Raw genomic sequence first — 22,711 nt, 5'->3', positions numbered from 1 at the left:
TGATTAATTATACTTGTGACACTGAACAAAATAAACAATGAAAGAATATCTCACTGAATGATAATACATTTATATGAGGAATATATTATGTAGCCATTAAAAATATAGGATTATAGAAAGGTCTGAAAAGCTTAATGTTTAAAACATAATGTCAAACTACATGTATTTATATATACAAATAGCAAATTAGTGTATATATTTATCTACATTCATAATCCAAATTATATTAATCTAAATTACAATGTAAAGGTTGAAAAACTTGTAAAAACAGTTTAAACTACTAAATTTAGTTTTCTTTGGGATGTTTGATAGTTTGCATTACCTTCTTTAAACTTTTAAATTTCTAATTATATATGTGTGTTACTTTTCTTATTGTGAATATATCAAAATGCAGGCCTTGGACAGCCAGGGTTTAGCTCAGTGGTTCTGCTCCCTGCCTGGCAACGCAAGGTCCTGAGTTCAATCCTGGTACAAAAAAAAAAAATGCATGAATGACTTAAGCAGAGACTTAAATGATTTTAAACAATGATTTAAGAATAATGGGAAATTAATAATGTTGGCATGAAAAATGAATTGGATAATGTGTGGACAGCAAGAACAGCAGTTGAGAATGATCAGTTCTTTGGAAGTTTTCATCTTTATTGATTTTCTTTATGAAGAGACATCTGAAGAAGTACCCATGTATCCAAAACTGCTTAGGAAAAGGGAGCATTTGGACAGAAAGGGGAGGTTTATTTTTGAGGCTCATTTTTTCTCTAGCTCTCTTTGGTTGTTGTTTGATAATATTTTCCTAATAGCACTTATTTCCCACAGGTGTCGAGCTCACAAAAAATAGCTACATATTCATAGACACATCAATGGTGAAGATGAGTTTTGAGAATATGGATCCATTCTATAAACAAGGACTCCCTTACTCAGGCCAAGTAAGAGAAGCAGTAATTCCTTTACGTATCCCTTCACCCCCTCATTCACTTGTCTACCCTCATTTATGCTTCTGTTCACTCATTTATTCATCAACCCAACAGCTCTTTCCTAAGAAATGATGTTAAACTCTGTGCTCAGCACTGTAAAGTATTGTTCTATTGGTTTTCACAGCTCTGTCTTGATTTATGCCTCTTGTCAAGTTGTAACTCTCAATAGTGGCCCATGTCACACTAGAAATGTCCAAGACTGGGAAATAAATTATACAGACTACATCACAATGAGCAATAGCTTGGGACAGACACCACTCTCCCTGCCCTCATGGTGTGTATAGTGTAACAGGGAAAATAGGTATTAGACAAATAATTTTATAATAATTCCGCTGTAGTCATGATAGATGCTATGTGAATGAAATGCTGACCATGGATGTACACTAAATCAGAGATGAACACACCCACTTCTAATACAAAATCCAGCAGAGCCTGCCTGTGTGCAGCCAGGGAGCTAGGAATGGCTTAACCATTTTAATGATTATTTTTTAAAAATCAAAGAAAAATATGAGGCAGACACCATATGTGGCCCCACAAAGGCTAAAATATTTACCGTGTCGAGCTTTACAGAAAGTGTTTGCTGACCTCTGGACTAAATGGTCACAGAAAGTTTCCCTGAGAAAGTGATATTTAGATTGACCCAAGAGCACGGATAAAAAAAATTACAGAAGTGATTGCCTAGACTAGATCTCACAGAGCAATGGCTCTCAAGCTTGACCTTGTAACAGAGTCATTGCAAGGACTTGCAAGAAATTCTAGTAATGGCCATTTTACAAATAAATTTAGATGGGAGTTTAGTCTTAGCAAATGGATAATTTAATACATTATAGTTGCACTTACTAAGTAGTTTTTGATTATATGCTAAATTTTGCATCTATCTCTGTATACATTTTTGCTTGATACATCCCATGTTTTGTTACTTAAAACATAAAGTTGAGGAATGTTACACTGTCAAAGAATTAAATTCTTTGGATGTAAAACAACTTTCTCTAGACTGAAGAGATCTACAGTCTGCCCTCTGATATTGACATTACCCCAGATGATATCTTGGGTCTTGGTTTGTTTCCTTTAGCTTTTTGGTGCTATTTAAAGCTTTATTCCATATAAAGAGCATTTTATACAAAAATCATGTATTTTGAGCTTCTTTCCAGACTTACACTACTGGAGATCTTGTTTATTAGTTTGTTTGATTTTTTTCACTTCGCTAAGATTTTCATATTGAATATTAGAGATGATTGCAGACTTCTTAAGTCATATTTTGTATTCTTTCCGAATCAGTACTGTTTACTTATCTAGATATTTTTACATTAAACTATAGTTTTAAAGTTTTACATTAAATTAAAGTTTCTGATTATTGTGCCCTTAGATGTTAACAAAGTTGCTCTTAAAATATTTCAAACTGGCAAGGATACTGGTACCTGCATTGGTATGACAATAAATGTACCCATTTCTGAAGTCGTTTTGTAAGGCTAGTGTTGTTTGTACTGGTTATTTAACAAATAACCATGGATTAACAGAGCAATTACTAAAACATTTTAGGGAGCAAAATAAGTTTTGTATTTTAGAAAATTTGGTTCTATTCCAATATAGAGAAAGGGCTGAAACAATATAGAATAGACTAGGTAGGAGGCAACTATATTAGGAGAAATTCACATAAAGCAATAACAGTCAAAATGAATGAATATGGTAAACTGGAAGCAAATAATATTTTATCAACAATTAAGAAATCCAGGAAAAGTAAATCTCTAGGATACCCCAGGCTATTTTATTTCAGTAACTGAAAAAAATATTTAGGATACAGTTATATATATATGGACCTGAGTTCCCCAAGATCTTTAGTGTAGAAGAAATAGTTTAGAGTCATCACTATACTCATGGTGTGTGTTACACACTCAACAGGAGTAGTTGAATCTATGCAGGAAAGGCACATGGCCAGAGAGAAGTGTTCACGACAGAGAGTGGCAGATTCCATCAAAGCTTAATTTTCAAATTTACTAACTACTTCAGAAATGTATTTTCTTCCCCTTGTGCAGATTAAATTGCTTCATCCTGATGACTCTCCCATTCCAAATGAAGTTATCCAGTTGCACTTAAAGGACAAAATTGTGGGCAACTACACAACAGATACACGTGGCATTGCTCAGTTCTCCCTGGACACATCTAAGTTCACGTACCCTAACATTACCTTGAAGGTAAGTTGTCCAAAGGCAAGTAGAGAAAATCGAACAAAGAAACAGTATTGGCTAATTAAAGTCTAGATATATGCTAAATTACATGTATGGAACAGAAATGAAAATATGTTGTGAACCCAGAGTGTTGTGAAAGTTAAATATTAAAGCAATATTTATTAATATAAATAAGAGAATTGTGTTATGAATTCTATAAAAAGAAGGATAATGTACATATTGAAGTATATGAAGGAGAAACAACCAAAGGTAAGAACACTTCGCTCTCACTGTGGAACTAGAAAGATGATTGCATTTCCATGACAGAAACACTTGAGAAACCTTTTAATCTGTTTCCATAGAATGATGTGAAGGACTTCTCTGGGTCCATTCAGTGCCGAACTAACCTACTCTCCGTAACTATTGAATATCAGAGATTCTAAAATATTTTCAAAGGATCTCCTCAGACTTGTGTATTGTTAATGGTGAATAACCATGTTTAGAATAATTGCTTTGCTCTGTTTCACAAAACCTTTTTCATGCTTCACCAGAACTTCTTGTTACTACAAAATCACCTTCTATATTCTCACATTCTTCATGTGAGAGTGACAGAGAATGATACTTACATACATGCTAATAAAATTTTGATTTCTGTACAGAGCACAGAAAAATGTTTAGCATATTATTGATTTAAGACTTGAACAATAAATATAAAATTCATACAGTGATCTTTCGAGAGTATAGAGTAGCTGTGGACAAGTTTAGAGTTCATGAAGAATAGTCTTGAAATTTTCTTTTAGAGATGGAACAGCACTATAAGACCATCTTATCAAATATTCTTTCACATATTCTTTCCCTTTATCTAAATATAACTGCAAATTTGATTCTCTGCCTAGGCCACATACAAGGCCAATGAGAACTGCCAGGCACGTGGCTGGGTGTTGCCTGAGTACCCTAAACCAGAGTACTTTGTAAGCCGATTTTACTCCAGGACTAATAGCTTCCTAAAGATTGTCCCCGAGAGGGAAGAACTGAGATGCAACCAACAGAAGCAAGTGACAGTGCACTACCTTCTCAACACGGAAGACCTGGAAGATAAAACCTACACAGTGAGCTTCAATTACTTGGTAAGAAGTGAAAATATCCTTACACACCCAAAATCGCTTCTTGACTTTCAAGTTTCTTTGAACTTAATGTAAATCCTTTTACCCCAATGTCATGAAAAATTTCAAGGCATGCAAATTATATAAAATTATATAATTGAAATTTCTATCCAAAAACAAAAAGAAAGGTAACAAGGCAGGCCATGCTGCTGTCACCCATAACCACCTCACCATTCTCACCAGTCACTTCCGTTTGCACATAGCTCAGATTGAATCGTCGTTCTGTGTGTTACTTTTTTAAATTCATTAAGCGCTAGGGAACCTAAAATATGGGGCCTAATTATAGTTGTTAAAAGAATCAAATGAACTTACATACATAAAGCCCTTTGCCCAATTCCTGGCAAGCAAAAGACATTAAATATTAGTATCTATTATAATATATTATTACAGTAGACTTAGTTTATCTAGATGGATCCAAGGTCCTTCATCACAATGGATGAAGATGGTATAAAATTAGTGAAACATGGGTTAATTCAGTCAAAACAATTACTAAATGATTTTCATACCCCTGGTACTATCTTAGGACATGTGACAATGGTGTATAACTGAGTATAATTGGAGACAAAATATAAATTACAGTGACATACATACAACAAATGAAACATGTACGGCTGCTGAGGTGATACAGAAGAGTGAGTTATTAACTCTAGTCACAGGATGAAGACAGAGCTTCTCAGAGTGTGGTCCCGGGCTGGGGGTGTCAGCTTCACCCACAAACAGTGAGGACTACAAATGCCCCAGTCCCATCATCAACCTAGAGAATCAGAAACTCTGGGGCCCCAGCGCAGCCATCTCATTTGACCGACTCCTCCTGCTCACCCAAGAGGAGCCCAGAGAAGAGACTCTTTACCAAACAGTACAGAAATTCTGCAGCATTTCATCAATGACGACATTGCTGTACTAGCATGTGAGGAGTAGCACACAACTTGAATGAACAGCTGAACTTCTTAGTCTTTCTAAAGACACTCAGACGTCTCCCTGGTTTCTCCTCCTCCTTCCACACTGCTCCACCCTTGCCCATCTTACTATCCAAGTGCTGGTTCTCCCAGTCCAGAACCCCTCAGGCCTGCGGGCTGAGTTGATCAGATTCTAGATTTCTCTGCTCTGATGAGGCCTTTATAATTACCTCCCTTGGTTTCTATCTTGAACGATAGCTCAGGGTTACATGTGTTTCATAATATAATTAAAGAAAGGGTTTTCTTTCTTTACTTCTCTTTCTTTTCTTCTTTCTGAAATCTAGAGTGATATTTTTCAAAAGCAATAAGGATTATTTCAATCCCCTAATGGAAATACATCTGATAACTTGCTAAGTCTAAGAAAATAAACAATAAACTCCTTTTCTCTACCAGCTCTGGAACAGCAAAGCCTGCCTGGCTCATTTCGTACCATTTTGCTGCGAAGTTTTTTCCTGCAGATTCGGGGGCCTTTCCTCTTCACCCACAAGTTACATGGACTCATAAAATCTTCTTGCCTTTGTTCCCACTGCTCCTCTAACTGCCTGCGTCCTGTTTTCCTAGTGCATTCCTACTCATCATTCCTCTCTAACAGAAAATGAAATTTTTAATCCCTCAGATATTCTACCTTTATTTTCCATCATGGGCTTAATGGACTTCATTTTTCCATATCCGATTCTGTGCTTCTGTCTTTTTGTATGTGGTTGTTTGGAAGTTTCCTGTCTCCCCTGTTACTCTCAACCCTCTACAACCCTGAGGACTGGGTTTTGTGGCTCCATCATGGTGTACATTTGCCTGGCATGTTACACACCCCAGAGGGGACTTTCAGTCCAATATTGTGGCATAAATGAATGGAGGCCTAGTGAGTTAAATTGTTAAGCTTTTAAGGGTCAGCAAAACTGTGTGGCCTGGGCAATTATGCACACTTCTGTGGGCCTCCTCCTCTGTGAGACGAGCTATCTTCTTCTTTCCAGAAGTCAGTGAGCAACATCTAAATGCCCTCAGAACAGTGCCTAGAAGTCTCATTCACAATGAGCTTCATGTCTCTTTGTGATGTTCTAGTACCAAATACAATATTTTGCAACTTGTAGGGGTTCTGTTTGTTTTTTGGTTTTGGGTTTTTTTCACTGGATTAATTATCCAAGGTTGGCTCTGCAGAGAGTTAAAGTAATTTTAGAGATCTGAGAAATACTAACCAGAGTAAAATTACTTGTTCTAACAATTTCAAGCTGTGTGACTTTATGGAAGTTTTACACTTTCTCCAAGTCTCAGTATCTGTTTAAATAATATTCAAAATCGTAACATAAAACCACAATAACTTTCTTAACAAATGTCAAGTCTCCTGCCTGCCCCCTGGAGACCATAATTCAAATATGCTGGTGTAAATTTGCACAATGTTGCTGACAGAGGTGAAGTGACAGAAGATTTTCCTTCAACTTTTGGGTTGAGATAGATGAGCGGGCCTCTCTTCTACCTTACAGATTCAACAAATCTTTCAGAAAACTCTTCAAGAATTCTCCTCTGATAATGCTTCCGTGTAACTTTGTTTATGTAACATAAATGAATTTAGGTGTGTTAATGCTTTAAAATATGAACAAAAATCATATTTTTCACAGAAAGTTGATCTGTAATGTAGACCATTAACTTGCTTTATAGCAAATTTATCTATGACTCCTAAATTCTCTTAAATATAATTATTAGGGTCACATGCTCATTTACAGGTATCCTGAGTACAAGGGCAAACATCTTTATTGTATTTTCAAACTATGACAACAAATAAACTACATAAGTTTATAGTCAAATGAAGTTTGGTTTTATTCCCTAAACTTTATCATATCTTTATTCTCCTAGGTGATTTCAAAAGGTGTAATTGTTCTTCATGGGCAACAGAAAATTGAGATCAAGAATGATGGTGAGGCTAAATCTTTTAGCATAGGATTTAATGTAAATGTAATGCTTTAATTGAGGTATATTTTACATTTTTTAAAAGTCATAGCCTTTGCTATGCTATGCTTAGGACTGTTTGCTATCTCCATCCCATCCCTGGACAATATATAAAGACATACAAATAGAAGGTACAATGCCAAACCAAAAAGGAAAATCACTTAACAAATATTTATAGTGCTAATTATATTCAAAACATTATTATAAGAGAGACTCGTTGGCCCTTCCCTTTCTCTTTTAAGAAAGACAGTTATATAGTTTTACTTTCACAGAAGAAGAATTAAAACTGAAAACTTTAAAGTTTGATCAGTGTCCAACACTTCCTTTCTTTTACCATTTACAGAGTAAATTAGGAACTCTTCCTAGGTATACTTTACATATTAAATTTGGGGGCTTGGGTCTGCCTCATGGCAGGAGATACAGGTAGCTAGGAATCAGGTGGAGGACTCTGCAAGACGACCGTCAACAATCTCACCACGGTGTTTTCTTGGCCTTTCATTCACAGCTACGAAGGGCGTATTTTCCATTCCTGTAGAGTTTAGCTTCGAGTTGGCGCCCTCTGCAGTTATGTTGGTTTACGGCTTGCATCCTGGAGGAGAATTGGTCGCAGACACCACCAGATTCCAAATTGAGAAGTGCTTCAAAAATGAGGTGAGGAAAAAAGAAAAGTCCCTTTTTTTTCAGATTTGCTCAGTTTATTGGAAAACTAAGGAGAATTTAGAAATGTGTTGAGCTTACACTTCTATTTTTCTGTGTTGCAAAATGGGAAATAAAAGAAAGCTAGAATGGGAAAGTTAACGAGTTGAATGACTTAAAGAATGGATTGTAGCGCTCACTTGGGGTGTCTTTCCTGTCCTTTTAAGTGATGGTGTCGGTAAGACAATAAATCACACAGAAGCCCGTTAAGAAGAATCTGAAAGATTATTTTCCCATATGGTTTGCAATCTCTTCACACTTTTGTTTATTTTCACTTTCAGGTCAACTTAAATTTTTCTAAAGAAAGAAGCTCCCCAGGATCCAGCGTCAGTCTGCGGGTCTCGGCTGCTTCGAATTCTCTCTGTGCTCTCCTGGCTCTCGATCAAAGTGTGCTGCTACTGAGGGGTCACGGTCAGCTGTCGGCAGACAGTGTGAGTGATCAGAACCACCTTGATTCATCACCAACTGTAGACATTTATGTCTTCACTTTTAAAGAAAAATGGAAGCCCTCAAATAAACTAGGAACAAAGAAATTCGCCAGAATTTTGGAAATAAAAAATAGTTTAGGTTAGAAATCGTGACATATGACCTCTAGTTACTGGTTGTACAAATATCATTATACTAAAAGTGAGCATTACCACTTTTAAAAAATGAGTTTTATGTTTTATTTTTACCCCTTCTAAAAATATATAGTGTTTGCTGAATGTCTACCATTTGGCCATGCTCTACTGAATACTCTGATACTGTATATTATTTAATTTTATTCTCATATTAAACATATAGAATTAATAAATATCCCTGTTTTGACAAATATATAATCTTAGGCACACCAAGATTTAGTAAATTTTATTGATAATGTCTTTGAATGAGTCATCAGGGAACACCAAGGAACCCCTTGATCTCAAAGTTATTAAAATCCAGTATCTTATGTATCTTTGTTGATTTGAAAATGACTAAGCCAGAAATTATGTAACTGGTTACATAATATTTCAGAGTCTTTGCAGCTCTGAGATGATATTCTTTCCTAGTATATATTTATTTATACACTGCTTGTGAGAAAAAAAGAAGGAATTGCTTTCTTTTAAAAAATACTTGATTCCTTTCTATCATTTAGGTATATAATCAGCTATATTACAAGAATCTATATGGCTATTATTTCAGAGGACTTGACTTAGAAGATGGCCACAAAGAGCCATGTCTCAAAAATGAACAGGTCCTCTATAAAGGAATTTATTACACACCTACATGGGCTAACTTTGGAGATGATGCCTATGACCTTGTGAAGGTAAGATAACTAGTTCCTAAAATGGTGAACATGTGTGAGAATATATGAATGAGTTGGAATTAAAACAATAAAGAAATTGTCATTATGTGAGTTTTTAATGCAATAATACTCAAAGCACTAAATTGTAATTAATAATGTCTATTAATATCTGAGAGCTAATATCTCGGAGTCTATTATGTTAGAAAAAGAACTAATATGTTTTAAATTTAGTAATAAAATAACATTACATAATATTCTGAAGAACTAGTAATGTTACCATATAAAGTAAAGAACTAATATTTGAGAGAATTCTCAGTTTTACTGACAGTGTTGTATGCATTTTATACTATCTAGTATAAATGCCCAAACATTTTGCTCCTATGTCTACCCCCAAATTTAAATTCTACTATATTAAAGTATATATTTTTAAAGTGTTTACAAGTGAGATATTATCCCTAGTCCAGCAAAAATGCCAAATTGAACGTAGTGACTAGACAGTGGAGCGTGATATGAGCTGGAGTTTTCCCTCTCATTTAAGGGTTCTTGTCAACAGCTAGAAAGAAAACAGGAAACAAGTCATTACATCAAAGAATCAAAGGAAATTGAAACATAGACCTTAGAAAACGGTCCTGAAGTATCTCTAAATACCTTTAGATCTGAATGGGGACACAAACTGGAGAGCAAAATGAAAAGGTTACGCAGAACTGCTCTGAACTGTTACTCTCTGCTGTTGTGTGATCAAAACTGGTTTTGTCTTGAAAGGCAATGGGACTAAAGGTTTTCACCAACTCTCATCTCCGGAAGCCAGTGCTGTGCAAGGATCTCAAATATCAGAAATTCTATGAGGAAGATGCTTCGGGTGGGTTTGGTATGTGAAGGGCAGCTGACCACTTACAATCTCATAACTCATATAAAACTGATTTGATGAAGGAGGGGAGGATCTTGTTCTCTTTTATCTTGTTTTTTTTTTTATTCATTCAATGTGCCTGTCATATCAACTGTTAGAAACACAGTAAGAATAAGGCAGGTACTGGCTGTCATCCCTCTTCACACGGTAGGGTGTATTTGTATTTGTATTTGTATTTGTATTTTTTCCTCCCTTTTTACTTGGCTCAAAACTCACTCTGCAGTGCCCATTTTTCCCCTACCCTTCTATTATTTTCCTACCTCTAATGAATATGAGACTGCCATCAATAGAAAAAAAAGAATAAGTCAGGCAAGTCTTATATATGTGGAGTTTACATTGAATTTGGGATGCTGACAATATATAAATAGCATAATTTCAGATGGTAATAAGTGCTCCAAGAGTTAATATTTCCTGAATGGCTGCTAGGTGCCAGGTGAGGTTCTAACCATTTTCAAATGTCAACCAATTTATTCATCACAGCCTATAGATTAGAAACTATTATCTCTAATTTACCAATTGGAAAAATAGGGAGGTTTAGTAACTTGCCCAATGCATCAGACAGGAAACAACAAGGATGAGGTTGTAATCCAGGAATTCTGGCCCCAAGTGGGTATTACTTTATTATGTTGTGCTATCTCTCTGAAGAGTACTGTCAAAAAAATAAAACAAGATAAATGCAGACCATGTAGATTCTGATTAAAACAGGATTTTCAGAGAAAATCTCCATGAAGAGGTAAGTTTTAATCAGAAATCTGAATGATCTGGGAAAATTTTAAGATAGGCAAAAAATATGATGACATGATATGAAGAAGGGGAACCAATGAGATAAAAACTACATGAAGAGATATTTATCTTCACAAAAAATTAAAAGAGCATCAAGAAACTGGTTAACATACAAACAGCAAAAGAAAAGAATGAAAAATAAAATGGTAGTAATAAACCAAAGGAAACAAAATAGAGGCATGCATAGACATTAGAGAGACCATAATGTGGCACGACCATTGTGTGGGGTCTAGAAGTCCTTAAATTAATATGCATCTATCTTCTACCACAGCAACTAAACTTGATGTCCACCAAGACATTATGACACAAGTCTGTAAGAGGGCATGCATATTATGGGGTGTCTAGCACATTGCTGTCACCTGAGCCAACCCGGGTGATCATTATTAAAAGACAGAATAAATGTTGTGTGCTGAATAGATGTGATGGAATATTTTGCTGCATCGCTTCTTGGCCTTTTGGCTAAGATCAAGTGGAATATTTTGCAGCACTAAGAACATGAGTAAATATTAAGAATAAATTTTAAGGGGGGAAAGCAAGAAAGATAGCAATATCTAAAGTATAATATAATTTGCATGTGTGTAAAATAAACACATTAAATAAAATTATGTATTTGTAAAGTATGTATACATACCCAAGATATATACAAAATAGAGTGTTAGTGAGTAAAGGGAGCAGTTCTCTAGGAAAAAAGGATAGCTCGTATTTAAATATTTATATAGTAGACATTACAGATACATGTTATTTATGTTTGCTTAAATGCAATATGGGCTGAAAGTAGCAGAAAGAAATGAACATAACCCAGTACACAGGGTTATTCCTGAAGTAAGCAAATGACAGCTCTAGCTGGTGCTGTCTTATGGGCTGCCCAGGAGCCTCACCTAGTCCAGCAGACATAATAAGTGCTGAAGCTACACAACCCTATTGTGACTGAGACTGGAAACAAACCCTTACAGCACCAAGCACACATGAAATGGGCTGGAATCATGGAATCAGCCTGGATGTGGCTGCAGACCTTCAGCCAAATCCCAAAATAAAAATCTTCGGACTATCCAGAGAAGGGCTGTTGCCATTTGAATGTATCCACAGAATCTCCCACTGAATACATTCTCACAAGGAAGAATTAAAAACCCCTGAGAAGTATTATACTTAAAAGACAATGAAAGACAAACAACAAAATAACAATCTATGGAAGTTACATTGGACGCTAAATGCAAAATTGAGCAATGAGAAAAAGATATTAAAATGAGTATAATATTGTTAAGATATTCAGGGAGATAAAGTGAGGACTGGTGGTGAAAGTCAAAGGTCAATTTGATTTTACTTTTTCTCTTCAACTTACTTTATGTGTATCTCCATATTGCTTTTGCAGTGCATTTCTAGGTTTAATATGACAAAATATCAATGATAATTGAATGCAGAGATGCATAATTAATGCTCTTCTAACTTGTTAATTACATTTGTAAACTATTAACAGATTATTCTGCAAACATAAAATATCTGCAAGTGGGATCATAAATCTTTGTCAAAGTTTATTATGAGGATTGAATGAGTAATATACATAAAACACTCTCAGTACTGACTGAGATATACAGAATATTTCCGTAAATGATGACTGCTACTGCTATTAAATATTGTCCTCAGAACATAATTTCATTTACTAAGAAATTAAGTTTGACCTTATGAATATAGAGTAGCTAATTATTTTTTCCCTTTCTCCAGATATACTTTTATTCTTTAAGTTATATTTTCTTCTCAATTAACAATAATAATTGTATGTATCTATGGCCACAGTGTGTTGTTTCAGCATATGCATACATTGTAGAATGACCACATCAGGGTAATTGGCATATATATATCACCTGAAATATTTAATGTCTTTGTATTGAAAACATTTAACATTTTCTTCTTTAGCTGAATCCTCAGGCCTATTTTCAGGTTCAGCTTCTCAAGCTCAGGGTGGATATGTTCAAGATACTCTGAGGAAATCATTCCCTGAAACCTGGATTTGGAATCTTATCACAACTGAGTGAGTCATTATTGCTACTGCTGTTGTCGTTGTTTTTCTTCATTTATTTTTTTCTATTTTCCTGAGAGAAAATACTCATAAAATTTATCAGCCTTCTCAAAGAAAATGTGTTCAAAATACAGAAAATTAAGAAAATGCGTAAAAAGAATTCTACAGAGCCTCTGATAGGTTTCTATTCTGTTCTCTTTTCCTTTTTACAATCTCCTTTTTTTATGTCTTCCTTATTTCCATTTCTTACTCCATTACTTTTTTTATTAAGTCATTTATTTTTATTAAGAACTTTATTTTATTGGAAAAAAAGTTGAGTGGAAGCTATAAAACAGTCTGAAATTTTGTTTTCTGTTGAATAATACTCATCAAGTATATATGGCTCCAAGGAAGAGAGGGAAAAGAGGAAACAATGTGAAATAAGCAAGAGAAGAGGAAGAAATTATGAAAATGAGGAAGAACAATGGGGGATTGAGAAAAATGAGTTTCCAAATAGGTGCTGAAAATTCAAGTATGAGGCTAATGTGCACATTTTAAACTTGAAAACTATGTATGAGGCTCATATTTCTAAAACTATCGGTAAAGTTGAACAAATGTGCTATAAATAAATACATCTATGTTAATGGTGTTGAATGAAAAAAGGCTGTAAAATCAGTGGATGATCAAATTACACATTGTACGGTGAAAGCTCTTGTCTCCAATGCTGCCTGGATCTCTTCCTGTAGCTCCACAGGAGTCGCCAACCTGAGTCTTACTGTCCCCGATTCCATCACGCAATGGAAGGCCAGTGGATTCTGCATGAATGACCAAGTTGGATTTGGCCTCTCCCCGACCGTCTCCCTGGCAGCCTTTCTGCCCTTCTTTGTGGAAGTCACTTTACCTTACTCTGTGGTTCAAGGAGAAATATTCGTTCTGAAAGCCAGTGTCTTCAACTATCTCAACAGAAGTGTTCAGGTACTGAGTCAAGTCTTCTTAGTAAATACCATATTATTGCCTGCATAAATTATTTTTAAATTTAAATTTATTTATTTTAAATTTGTCTTTCCTGAGTTTTTGAAGATACTGCCAACTTTGCCAACCATTCAGTGGGGCTTAGAAATACATATTACTAGATTTCAATGGCTGGCTGAACAGAAAAGAGTTTAAGACAACTCTATGATCTCAGTTAACTTTTTTCCAGATGTGTGAGAGGATGGGTGGGAAATCTGAAGAGATCTTTTTCACCTTCAATTCTTCCACATAACCAAGAATTTTATGTATAAGACCTTTCTAAAGCAGAAGGACTTATTAAATAATTATACTGGGTGTTAATTAGGTTTTTTAATTGTTTATCTTTCTCCTTTGGATTACCTGAGGATATACAGACTACATCTACCACCTCTTAGAGGTCACCAACTTTTGACAGCTAGATGGTATCTACCAACTTTATAGTATAAAAAACCCAGAGCTTTAAACTTGAGTTCATCTCTTAATATAATAATATAAACAATGAACCTTCTATAATATAAAAAGTGAACCTTGCAAAATCCACTATAAATATGCATTGGATTTGTTTCCTTTCTACATGGCTTTTATCCAAACAATAAATTTCAACAGTATCTATAATAAACATATGTTCCTTGATACAGTGTATTAGCTTTTCTCTTTATATATGACTTTCCAATGGTATGATCCCCAAACCTAACCCTTTATTAGCATCCAATTATTGCATCATCGGTAAATAGTAGTTATAGCATGACATATCCAACATGCCATGTAATGTACATGATCGACATATTTTTACCTTTACTGAAAAAATAAACAGGCCTGAGGTATATCTCAGGGGTAGAACATTTATGTAGCATGCAGAAGGTTCAGAGTTCAATCTCCAGCACCCACAAAAAGTAAAACTAAAAATAAAAGTAAAGCATGCAAATCTATTGAGTTTGTCAGGGTATAGCATTGAGTAATAAGAACCTTTAGGAAAAATAACAGAGCATTTTTAATAATAAAGAAAGTTTGTGTTTGCTTATTTGTTAGTAAAGTTTTTATTTGTAAACCTGTGTTGAAATTCACTGTTCTAGACATTCTGTATATGTGATTTTCTATAACATACCCACTGATTGTAAGCTGTAGATGACACTGGCTTCAATTTATAGATAAGAAAGAGGAAACTGCAGGTTATAAGAACTTAAGATAACTTGGTCAACCCAGATTGGTCAAAATACATGCTTATTTTGCTGGGAGTCTCTAGATAAGTGCATTGTTGAGCATGTCAATAATATATTTACTGCTTTTTCAAAATAGTATATGTGAAAGATCAGATAACTATAATTCAGTGAAATGATATTGATAATTTTCCTTGGTTAAGAAATCATTCTTCCCACAGCAGAAAATGTGAAAGGTGGGAAATTTACTCTCTAACTTTGCAAACATATGTGGATGTATTATGTTTCTGTATGGAAATGTTTACATCTTCTTTCTCTCTCTTTTCTTGTCTGGGCTTCACAGATTAATACTGAACTGAAATCATCTAATCTGTATGAAGCCAGGTTTCTCTCAATTAATGATGAAAATGATTATACAAGGAGCAATGAGAAAAAGTCTTTTACTTGGCTGGTTACCCCACATAAGCTGGGTAAGGTTTGCGGTTACCACGTGTGTTTACATTCATTTGTAAGTTCTCCTAAGCTCCTACTCTGCTGTTCCTCTGCTATAGCTACTTCTCAGTACACCCCTTGTCCATTCTCCCATTCCTATTACCTTCCTTTCTCTTTTACAACCCAAGATGCATCTACCTGGGTCCAAGGTTGGGAAGTTGGAATCAAGATCTGAACCAAGTAAAGAATTAATATTGTTAATACTTAACGTAACAATTTTTTCTTCTGTACAATTTCAGTTATTTTAACAATTTACCTCAACTTAGAGTCAAAAATGATCACCACTTCCTTGGATCTCCATTCTAATAACTTTTCCATTTACATTTTTGCCATTTCAGGTGTAATCAACATCACTGTTACATCTAAAACCCTGCAGAATAGTGGTTATGGGCATGGGTCATCCCTGGCTCAGGACATTGGCTGGAGGGATACACTGATCAAACCATTGTTGGTAGAGGTAGGACCTTGGAGTAATATTTATCCATATTAATATTTTTAAAGCATTATTCACAATAGCTAAGATAGAGAATCGATCTAGTTGCCCATCAGCAGATGAATGGATAGAGAAATGTGGCATAAATACACAATGGATTATTATTCAGCAATAAAGAATGTAATCCTTTCATTGGCAGCAAAAAGGATGGAACTGGAGGGCATTATTTTGTGTGAAAGAAGCCAGAGACAGAGAGACAAGCACCATATGTTCTGTCTCCTATGTAGAAGCTACAAAAAGTAGACTTGAAAGTAGAATAGTGCCTACTAGGGATTGGGAATTGTGGTAGGAAGGATGGATTTGAACAGGGCATGGTGCATGCATGCATAGAAATAACACATGAATTGCATTAATATGTATGATTAATACATATTAATTTTTAAAATTAAAGACCTGGAGGAAAAATCTGTTTGTCCTTCAAAATATTTATCTTTGTAAAGAAGTATTAAGTATCCCTTTCAGGGTTCATAGAAATAGGAGTGATCCACTTATTCAAAGATACAATGTAGGGGCTGGGGATTTAGCTCAGTGGTTCCACCAACTGCCTCAAAAACACAAGGTTCTGAGTTTGTTCCCCAGTACCAAAAAAAAAAAAGATACAATATATTATTTCGATAAATATTTAGAAAAGAAGGCCAGGGACAGACATTTAGTCCACACTATGTAAAGAACCTTTAAAATAAAATGTATAGTACTCTTGAAATACAATAATAGGATTTTGGAGCCTGAAAGATTTTTGAGTTAGTCCTTGCCTGCAACTTTAATGATATTCAATTTACAGCACATAAAATCACTTTTCAGCATTATCTTCGACCTTAAAATTCATGTACTCCTGAATTATTATTACCTGTAATAATTTGTGAAGATTATCTGTTCTATTTAAACATAATTATTAACATGGAATATTCTGAATTTACTTGATGTAAGACTGATTATGATTACCCCCTTTTCTTCTCCCAACAATTAGCCCGAAGGTATTAAAAAGGAGATGACACAGGGCTTGCTTATTTGCACCAATGGTAAGTAGACATCTTTACAGTCCTGCTAACTTGGCAGCATTGTCTTTGTTTGGGAATTTAATTATATTATATTTTCTTCTTTTACTGGAAAAGATTAAATTACTTTCAAATAATAAAATCTGAACATCCTACACACCAATGTAAATTTAAACCTTTAGGTTTTCCATTTTCCCTACTCCCCTATTCAGAAATCTGAGCATCCTTGATTTTTATTCAGTTCATCTCTACCTCTTACTTCTCCCCATCTAAGCCTTGATTTGTTCATTACAATAATCATAAAAGTGTTATTAAAAAACACCTTTTGTAATATTATAAGTGTTCTGTCAGAAAACCACTGCCAAAGTAGAATCATCTCTATTTAATATGCATGACTTCCAGAACCTTCTCTTTCTCCGCACCTGGGAGCCAAATAATAGTGGTCTTTTTTGAGCTACCATTTCCTGAGTGGGCCACCAATTATCCAGAGCTGTGACCCACAGCTGTTGCCTAAAAATCTTTCTGTTCCCCAAAATACAACAACTAGATTGCCTTAAAAATTATACTGGGACACAACAATGTTGTTATTATCTAATTATTTTTAAATGGCAGCTGTTTGTTTCTTTGTTTGAATGTTAGAAATATCAGAGACTCCTCTAGGAAGAGAAGCCATAGATTTCCATTCATTCTCCAGTATTTTATCACCCAAAGGAACACACTATGGTAGTGCTGCACTTTAACACCAGTATGGGGAGCACACTGATTCTGGATTCATAAAACCTATGTTCAGATTCTGTGTTTCATTATTTTGAATTGTGTAACATCCCAAATCCCTTATTTTCTTTTAGCCTGAACCTTCTCTTCTAAGGGGCCGGGGGCATGTCTGGTCTGTACATACACCATAAATTATTTTGTAAATATCTGATTAAATAACGTGTGTGAAAGGACACAGTCGATTGTAATTTGCTTTGCAAAGTTAAAGTTTCTATCATATGTTGAAATATAATTGACTATGAAAAAAATTTTAAGTAAATCCAATTAGTTATAATTAAAGAAAGAAATCCTTTTGACCTTTTTTCCTGATTACTTTACCATTTGGACTAATCAATAAGGAGACACTAAGTGATTTAGTAATCGAGAAGATAAATCATTACTGGAAGTCAAAACTCTGATTTTAAGATTAGAGTTCTGAATTAATTTATTTATTTTTCTGTTTCCTAGGATCCACAGTGTCTCAACGAGTAGAGCTCACTTTACCAGAAAATCTGGTAAAAGACTCCCTCAGGGCCTACTGGACTGTTCTTGGTGAGTCTACAATACTATCACATAAGGAAGTTGGAGGAAAAGGGAAACTTACATCTATTTCTGCCATGGTTCTGCTTGAGTCTCATCATCTCTCTGGGCTCCATGTCTGCCCTTGGAATTTGTTCACTGAGGTTGATGCCCAGCTAAAAAAAGAACTCAAGTGCCAGAGCTTCTGGGCCACTCTCACCTTCTGACTCCCTTTTCTAAAGATCATTTTTACTTGGGCACATAAAATTTAGTCCAGACACTGACTTTCTGCCTGGTGTTTTGTAAGAGTAAGACCACCTTGGTAAAGAAAAGTTCTGATATTTTCTCAGAAACCACTGATTTTTAGAGCATATCATACTGAGCCAGTGGATAGTGATATCAAACTCCTCTTAATTGGAGTTGCAATACTCAGGTAGGAGTAAACACCACTCCACACACAGCTGATGGTCTTTGCAGGTAATGACCAAAGGTACACAAAGCTCCTCACTCTCAACTTGCAGGACCTATGATACTAGAGCCTCAGTAATCTGTCAACAACTAGCTTTAGACAAGTCGCTCAACCTCTCTGTGCCTCATTTCCTAATACTTTATGTGAACCTAGTAACATTACTTCATGGGATTGTTATGAAAATTAAATCTAGATGCTAACATGCAAGATACATAATAATGCTACATAAGGGTCAGTTTTTGAAAGAGAGTGCGTAGGAAGTATGGAGGTCCAGGACCTCTGAAACCATATTACCTGGACTTGATTCCTGATTCTGCCACATCTTTTTTTTTTTTGGTACATTTTAGGTATACAATATAATGGCATTGATCATTGGAGATTTGTACCTTTACATAATACATCTTGGTTCTTATTTTTTCCCCATTCCCCTGCCCTCCCTTCAACCCCTCCATTCCTCCCTATTTACAAAGACTTTGTTTCCATTTTTTCATTTTTCTCATATTAATTCCATTCCCTTCTTTCCTTTCCCCTACCCCTCCCACTTCCCCTTCCTCTTTGCCCCTTTTCTTCCTATTTCACATTATCTATTATACATTTTGATCCTTATTTACACTTTCAATTTCTCACACCAGAGAGACTATTTGGTATTTACACGTGTCCTATTTACTTCACTTGAGTATCGCCTCAATGTGCATCCATTTAGCTATAAATGGCTCTAATTTCTCATTCTTTATGGCTGAGTAGTACTCCACTTTACTAAAAAACCACATTTTCTTTATCCAGTCTCCAGCTGATGGGCATTTGGGCTGTTACCGTGTTTTAGCTGCATCTTTTTTGAATGATATTGGAAAATATTTTAACCTCCGTATGTCTCCATTTCCTACATATGGGAGGAGTAGTACTGATTTATAGTATTGTTCTAAGTACTGAATGAATTAGTATGGGCAAAGTGCTCAGAACAGTATCTGATACATGGTAAACATTTCACAGATGTTTATTTGGGCCCAAATTCTGTCCCCTTTGATTAATCACTGGCCTGGAGTTTCCACTTCATCATGGGAGCTCTCAGGACTTTTGATTCCCACGAGCATTGAGCTCTGCTCTTGGCTGTGCTGCGTTGGATAACACATCTCCAACGTTGTATGGAGAGGCTCCAACAAGTAGAAAAAAGAGAGAGTCCAATAATATTTTAAAGTTATCCTGGGAGGCCGGGAATTTAGCTCAGTGGTTCCACTGCCTGCCTCACAAGTGCAAAGTCCCGAGTTCAATCCCCAGTACCACAAAAAAAAAAAAAAAAGAGTTATCCTGAATATCTGTGAGATAGAGGTCATGAGCACAAACTCATACTTACCTTCACAGTTTTTATGAAACCCAAACTGACTTGATTGTCTTTGCAGGAGACATTCTTGGTTCTGCCATGCAAAACTTACAGGATTTCCTCCAAATGCCTTTTGGTTGTGGGGAGCAAAATATGGCCCTGTTCGCTTCCAATATTTACATCTTGGACTATCTGAATCAGACTCAGCAACTGACAGAAGAGATAAAATCCAAGGCCCTTGGGTACCTGACCACAGGTAAAGAAGAATTTAAAAGGCTTGCTTGTTCATCTCAGTTTAATATCTGAACCCCAGCTGTTTTGCTTTGTAAGTGCATGAATATTTTTTCTATGGGTCCATATTCACTTATCTACTTATAATGAATATAAATATGTAATTAATTGAATTTTTGTTCTAGATAATTTTTAAATTGAAAAATGATAGTATCTCTTTCCTTATTCAAGGATATCAGAAGCAGATGTCTTATAAACACCAAGATGGATCATATAGTACCTTTGGACATAATGATGAGCAGAAAAATATATGGTCTGTATTTTTTATCATTTATTTCAGAACTTAATTAAATATGTCTAAATATATCCTTTGATGTAGGTTTTTGAGGATTTTATAAAAAGTATGGACCTTCTTCCCCAAACTGTTTATATGCAAGCCTACACACACATGTTATTTTAACAAGATTGGGACCTAAGAATTTATAGAATTTATATCTTTTAGTTAGCACAAAATGCATGTTAAATAAGCAAATCATTAGGCAAAGGCAATACCTGACTGAGGCCAGGTAAGGGATGTGGTACCACATTTGTTGTGTAAGCAAATTATTCCAATGGAAACATTGCTATCATCCCAATTCACTGTCCAATGTTGCTTCTGCTGACTAAAGGTTTCCCACAGACTTAAGATGTATAGACACGGAGTCTGTCCATGAAATAAGAAAAATGCACAGTTCAGTAGATAAATATTTGCTATAAACAGTGAAAAAGTACCAAAACAAAATCTAGGCTAAGTATAGGTTATGCTGTTAAAAAGATGATGATTTTGAGATGAGAGTTGTTTTAAAATTTATTCCTTATAAGGTTAATTTTTATTTTCAAGCACATATTCTCTCACTACTGTGCCCTGGGAACAATAAGTGTTTGAGATACAAAATGATACGTGGAATAATAACTATCATTTCTTTTGTAATGGAATATAATTAATCCTCATGACCATGCAGTGGAGCAGGTGACATTATAATATCCATTTTGCACATGAATGAACAGAAACACTGTGTTAATTTTCAATGGCATTTACACCATTTTAACTTCATTACCTTTTAAAGCCCTGTCTCCAAAAATGGTCACCTTCTGGCCCCTGAAGATTGGGACTTCCACAGACCACAGTCCAGCATGTAGCACGCAGAGATATTAAAGGGTTTCCCAAACTCTCTGCTAACTATGTGACAGAATTTTAGTGTCTGTACCGGGATCCGATCTCTTACTCATTATTTTATTTTGCCTGGAAATACTAAATGATCCTCGACCTCAGGAAGTTTATCATATAGCAATGAGAGATAAGAAAGTACATCGGAACACAGTGTAACAACAGCAGCAGTAAAAGTATGCACATGACGCTGAGGGAGCTTGTAAATCAGCGTGACATTTCCAGAAACTACCGTGACTCGGGAACCTGACCTAGCACTTACCCATGAGGAAGGCTGCTCTGCAGAGATGGGGAGTACACATCTAACCATGCACCTCGTTTGTTGTGTGTGGACGAGCCACTCCAACTGCAGATTCCGGGTTATTAACTGTGAAAACACATCCCATCTGCTTCATCGTGGCTGTTAATGTTTTTCTTTGCTATAGGGACTTGAACTCATGACCTTACACTTGCCAGGCAGGCGCTGTGACACTGAGCTACATCCCTGGCCCAGCTGTTAATTTTTTGTAATTTCTAGAACCTTTCCAAATTTTCGGTACTAAGAAGGGTTGCTTGAGGCACACATCAAAGAATCTGAGAGCACATCGCAGAGGAGGCAGCCCTTCCTTCACCTGGGATACAAATGGTGAATGCGGAGGAGAAGGAGACCCGTAAACCAATGCTTGATATTTGAAAGAGATGACGGGTTGCTGTCAGACATTAGGCTGGAGCTGTGGGAAGAATTTTTCAGGATGTGAAACTCAAAAATGCAATAGTAGCAAACCACTTATTTTAGTGAGAATTTGCCTCCCGGTGTTAGTTATAAAGGTGCTTTGAATGTGATTCTTTTCAGGCTGACAGCATTTGTGTACAAGTCGTTTGCACAAGCCAGGCGCTACATTTATATTGATGACAAAGTACAGTCCCAGACCCTTATTTGGCTCCTAAGTGTTCAGAAATCGGATGGTTGCTTTTCAAATTCTGGCAATGTCTTCAACAATGCTTTGAAGGTACTGAAGGAATTCTGCCTTTCAGCTTCCATTTCTTTCATCAAGATCATTTAATGAACCCCAGTGGACCACTGATGAAATTGATAGAATTATTAAACTGAAATTTCTACTGGTATAAATAAATCAGTTATCTTGAAAATTCACAAAGTCTTTCTTTGTAACAAATGAACTGTTTACTTTTCCTCACTCAGATTTAAAACTCTTGAAGATTCTAACCATTTATGGCTTTTAGAGTGGG

At 35.5% G+C, this 22,711-nt stretch overlaps 1 protein-coding gene across 4 annotated transcripts in view; it reads left to right on the top strand.

Moving 5' to 3' along the window:
* LOC101721711 (ovostatin) overlaps positions 1 to 22,711 on the top strand; it is a 56,225-nt gene that overhangs the window by 19,850 nt on the left and 13,664 nt on the right. Inside the window, exons 10-26 of one of the 4 annotated variants that reach the window (XM_021248090.2) lie at positions 814 to 923; positions 3,005 to 3,163; positions 4,033 to 4,263; positions 7,104 to 7,164; positions 7,702 to 7,847; positions 8,174 to 8,323; positions 9,007 to 9,177; positions 9,919 to 10,015; positions 12,782 to 12,872; positions 13,586 to 13,814; positions 15,351 to 15,477; positions 15,838 to 15,956; positions 16,960 to 17,011; positions 18,209 to 18,292; positions 20,126 to 20,302; positions 20,509 to 20,590; positions 22,317 to 22,473. In XM_021248090.2, coding sequence (XP_021103749.1) covers positions 814 to 923; positions 3,005 to 3,163; positions 4,033 to 4,263; positions 7,104 to 7,164; positions 7,702 to 7,847; positions 8,174 to 8,323; positions 9,007 to 9,177; positions 9,919 to 10,015; positions 12,782 to 12,872; positions 13,586 to 13,814; positions 15,351 to 15,477; positions 15,838 to 15,956; positions 16,960 to 17,011; positions 18,209 to 18,292; positions 20,126 to 20,302; positions 20,509 to 20,590; positions 22,317 to 22,473 — 2,243 coding nt within the window. Of the gene's footprint in view, positions 1 to 813; positions 924 to 3,004; positions 3,164 to 4,032; positions 4,264 to 7,103; positions 7,165 to 7,701; positions 7,848 to 8,173; positions 8,324 to 9,006; positions 9,178 to 9,918; positions 10,025 to 12,757; positions 12,873 to 13,585; positions 13,815 to 15,350; positions 15,478 to 15,837; positions 15,957 to 16,959; positions 17,012 to 18,208; positions 18,293 to 20,125; positions 20,303 to 20,508; positions 20,591 to 22,316; positions 22,474 to 22,711 lie in introns of all 4 variants that reach the window. The other 3 variants (XM_021248088.2, XM_021248089.2, XM_021248087.2) reach the window with 3 other exon arrangements.

This window comes from Heterocephalus glaber, unplaced genomic scaffold (assembly GCF_053883595.1).
Source record: "Heterocephalus glaber isolate CG9 unplaced genomic scaffold, H.glaber_assembly_v1.0 deba00001444, whole genome shotgun sequence".
Lineage (NCBI taxonomy): Eukaryota > Metazoa > Chordata > Mammalia > Rodentia > Bathyergidae > Heterocephalus > Heterocephalus glaber.
The sequence above is the reverse complement of the archived record's forward strand: the minus strand, read 5'-3'. Positions and strand labels throughout refer to the sequence as shown.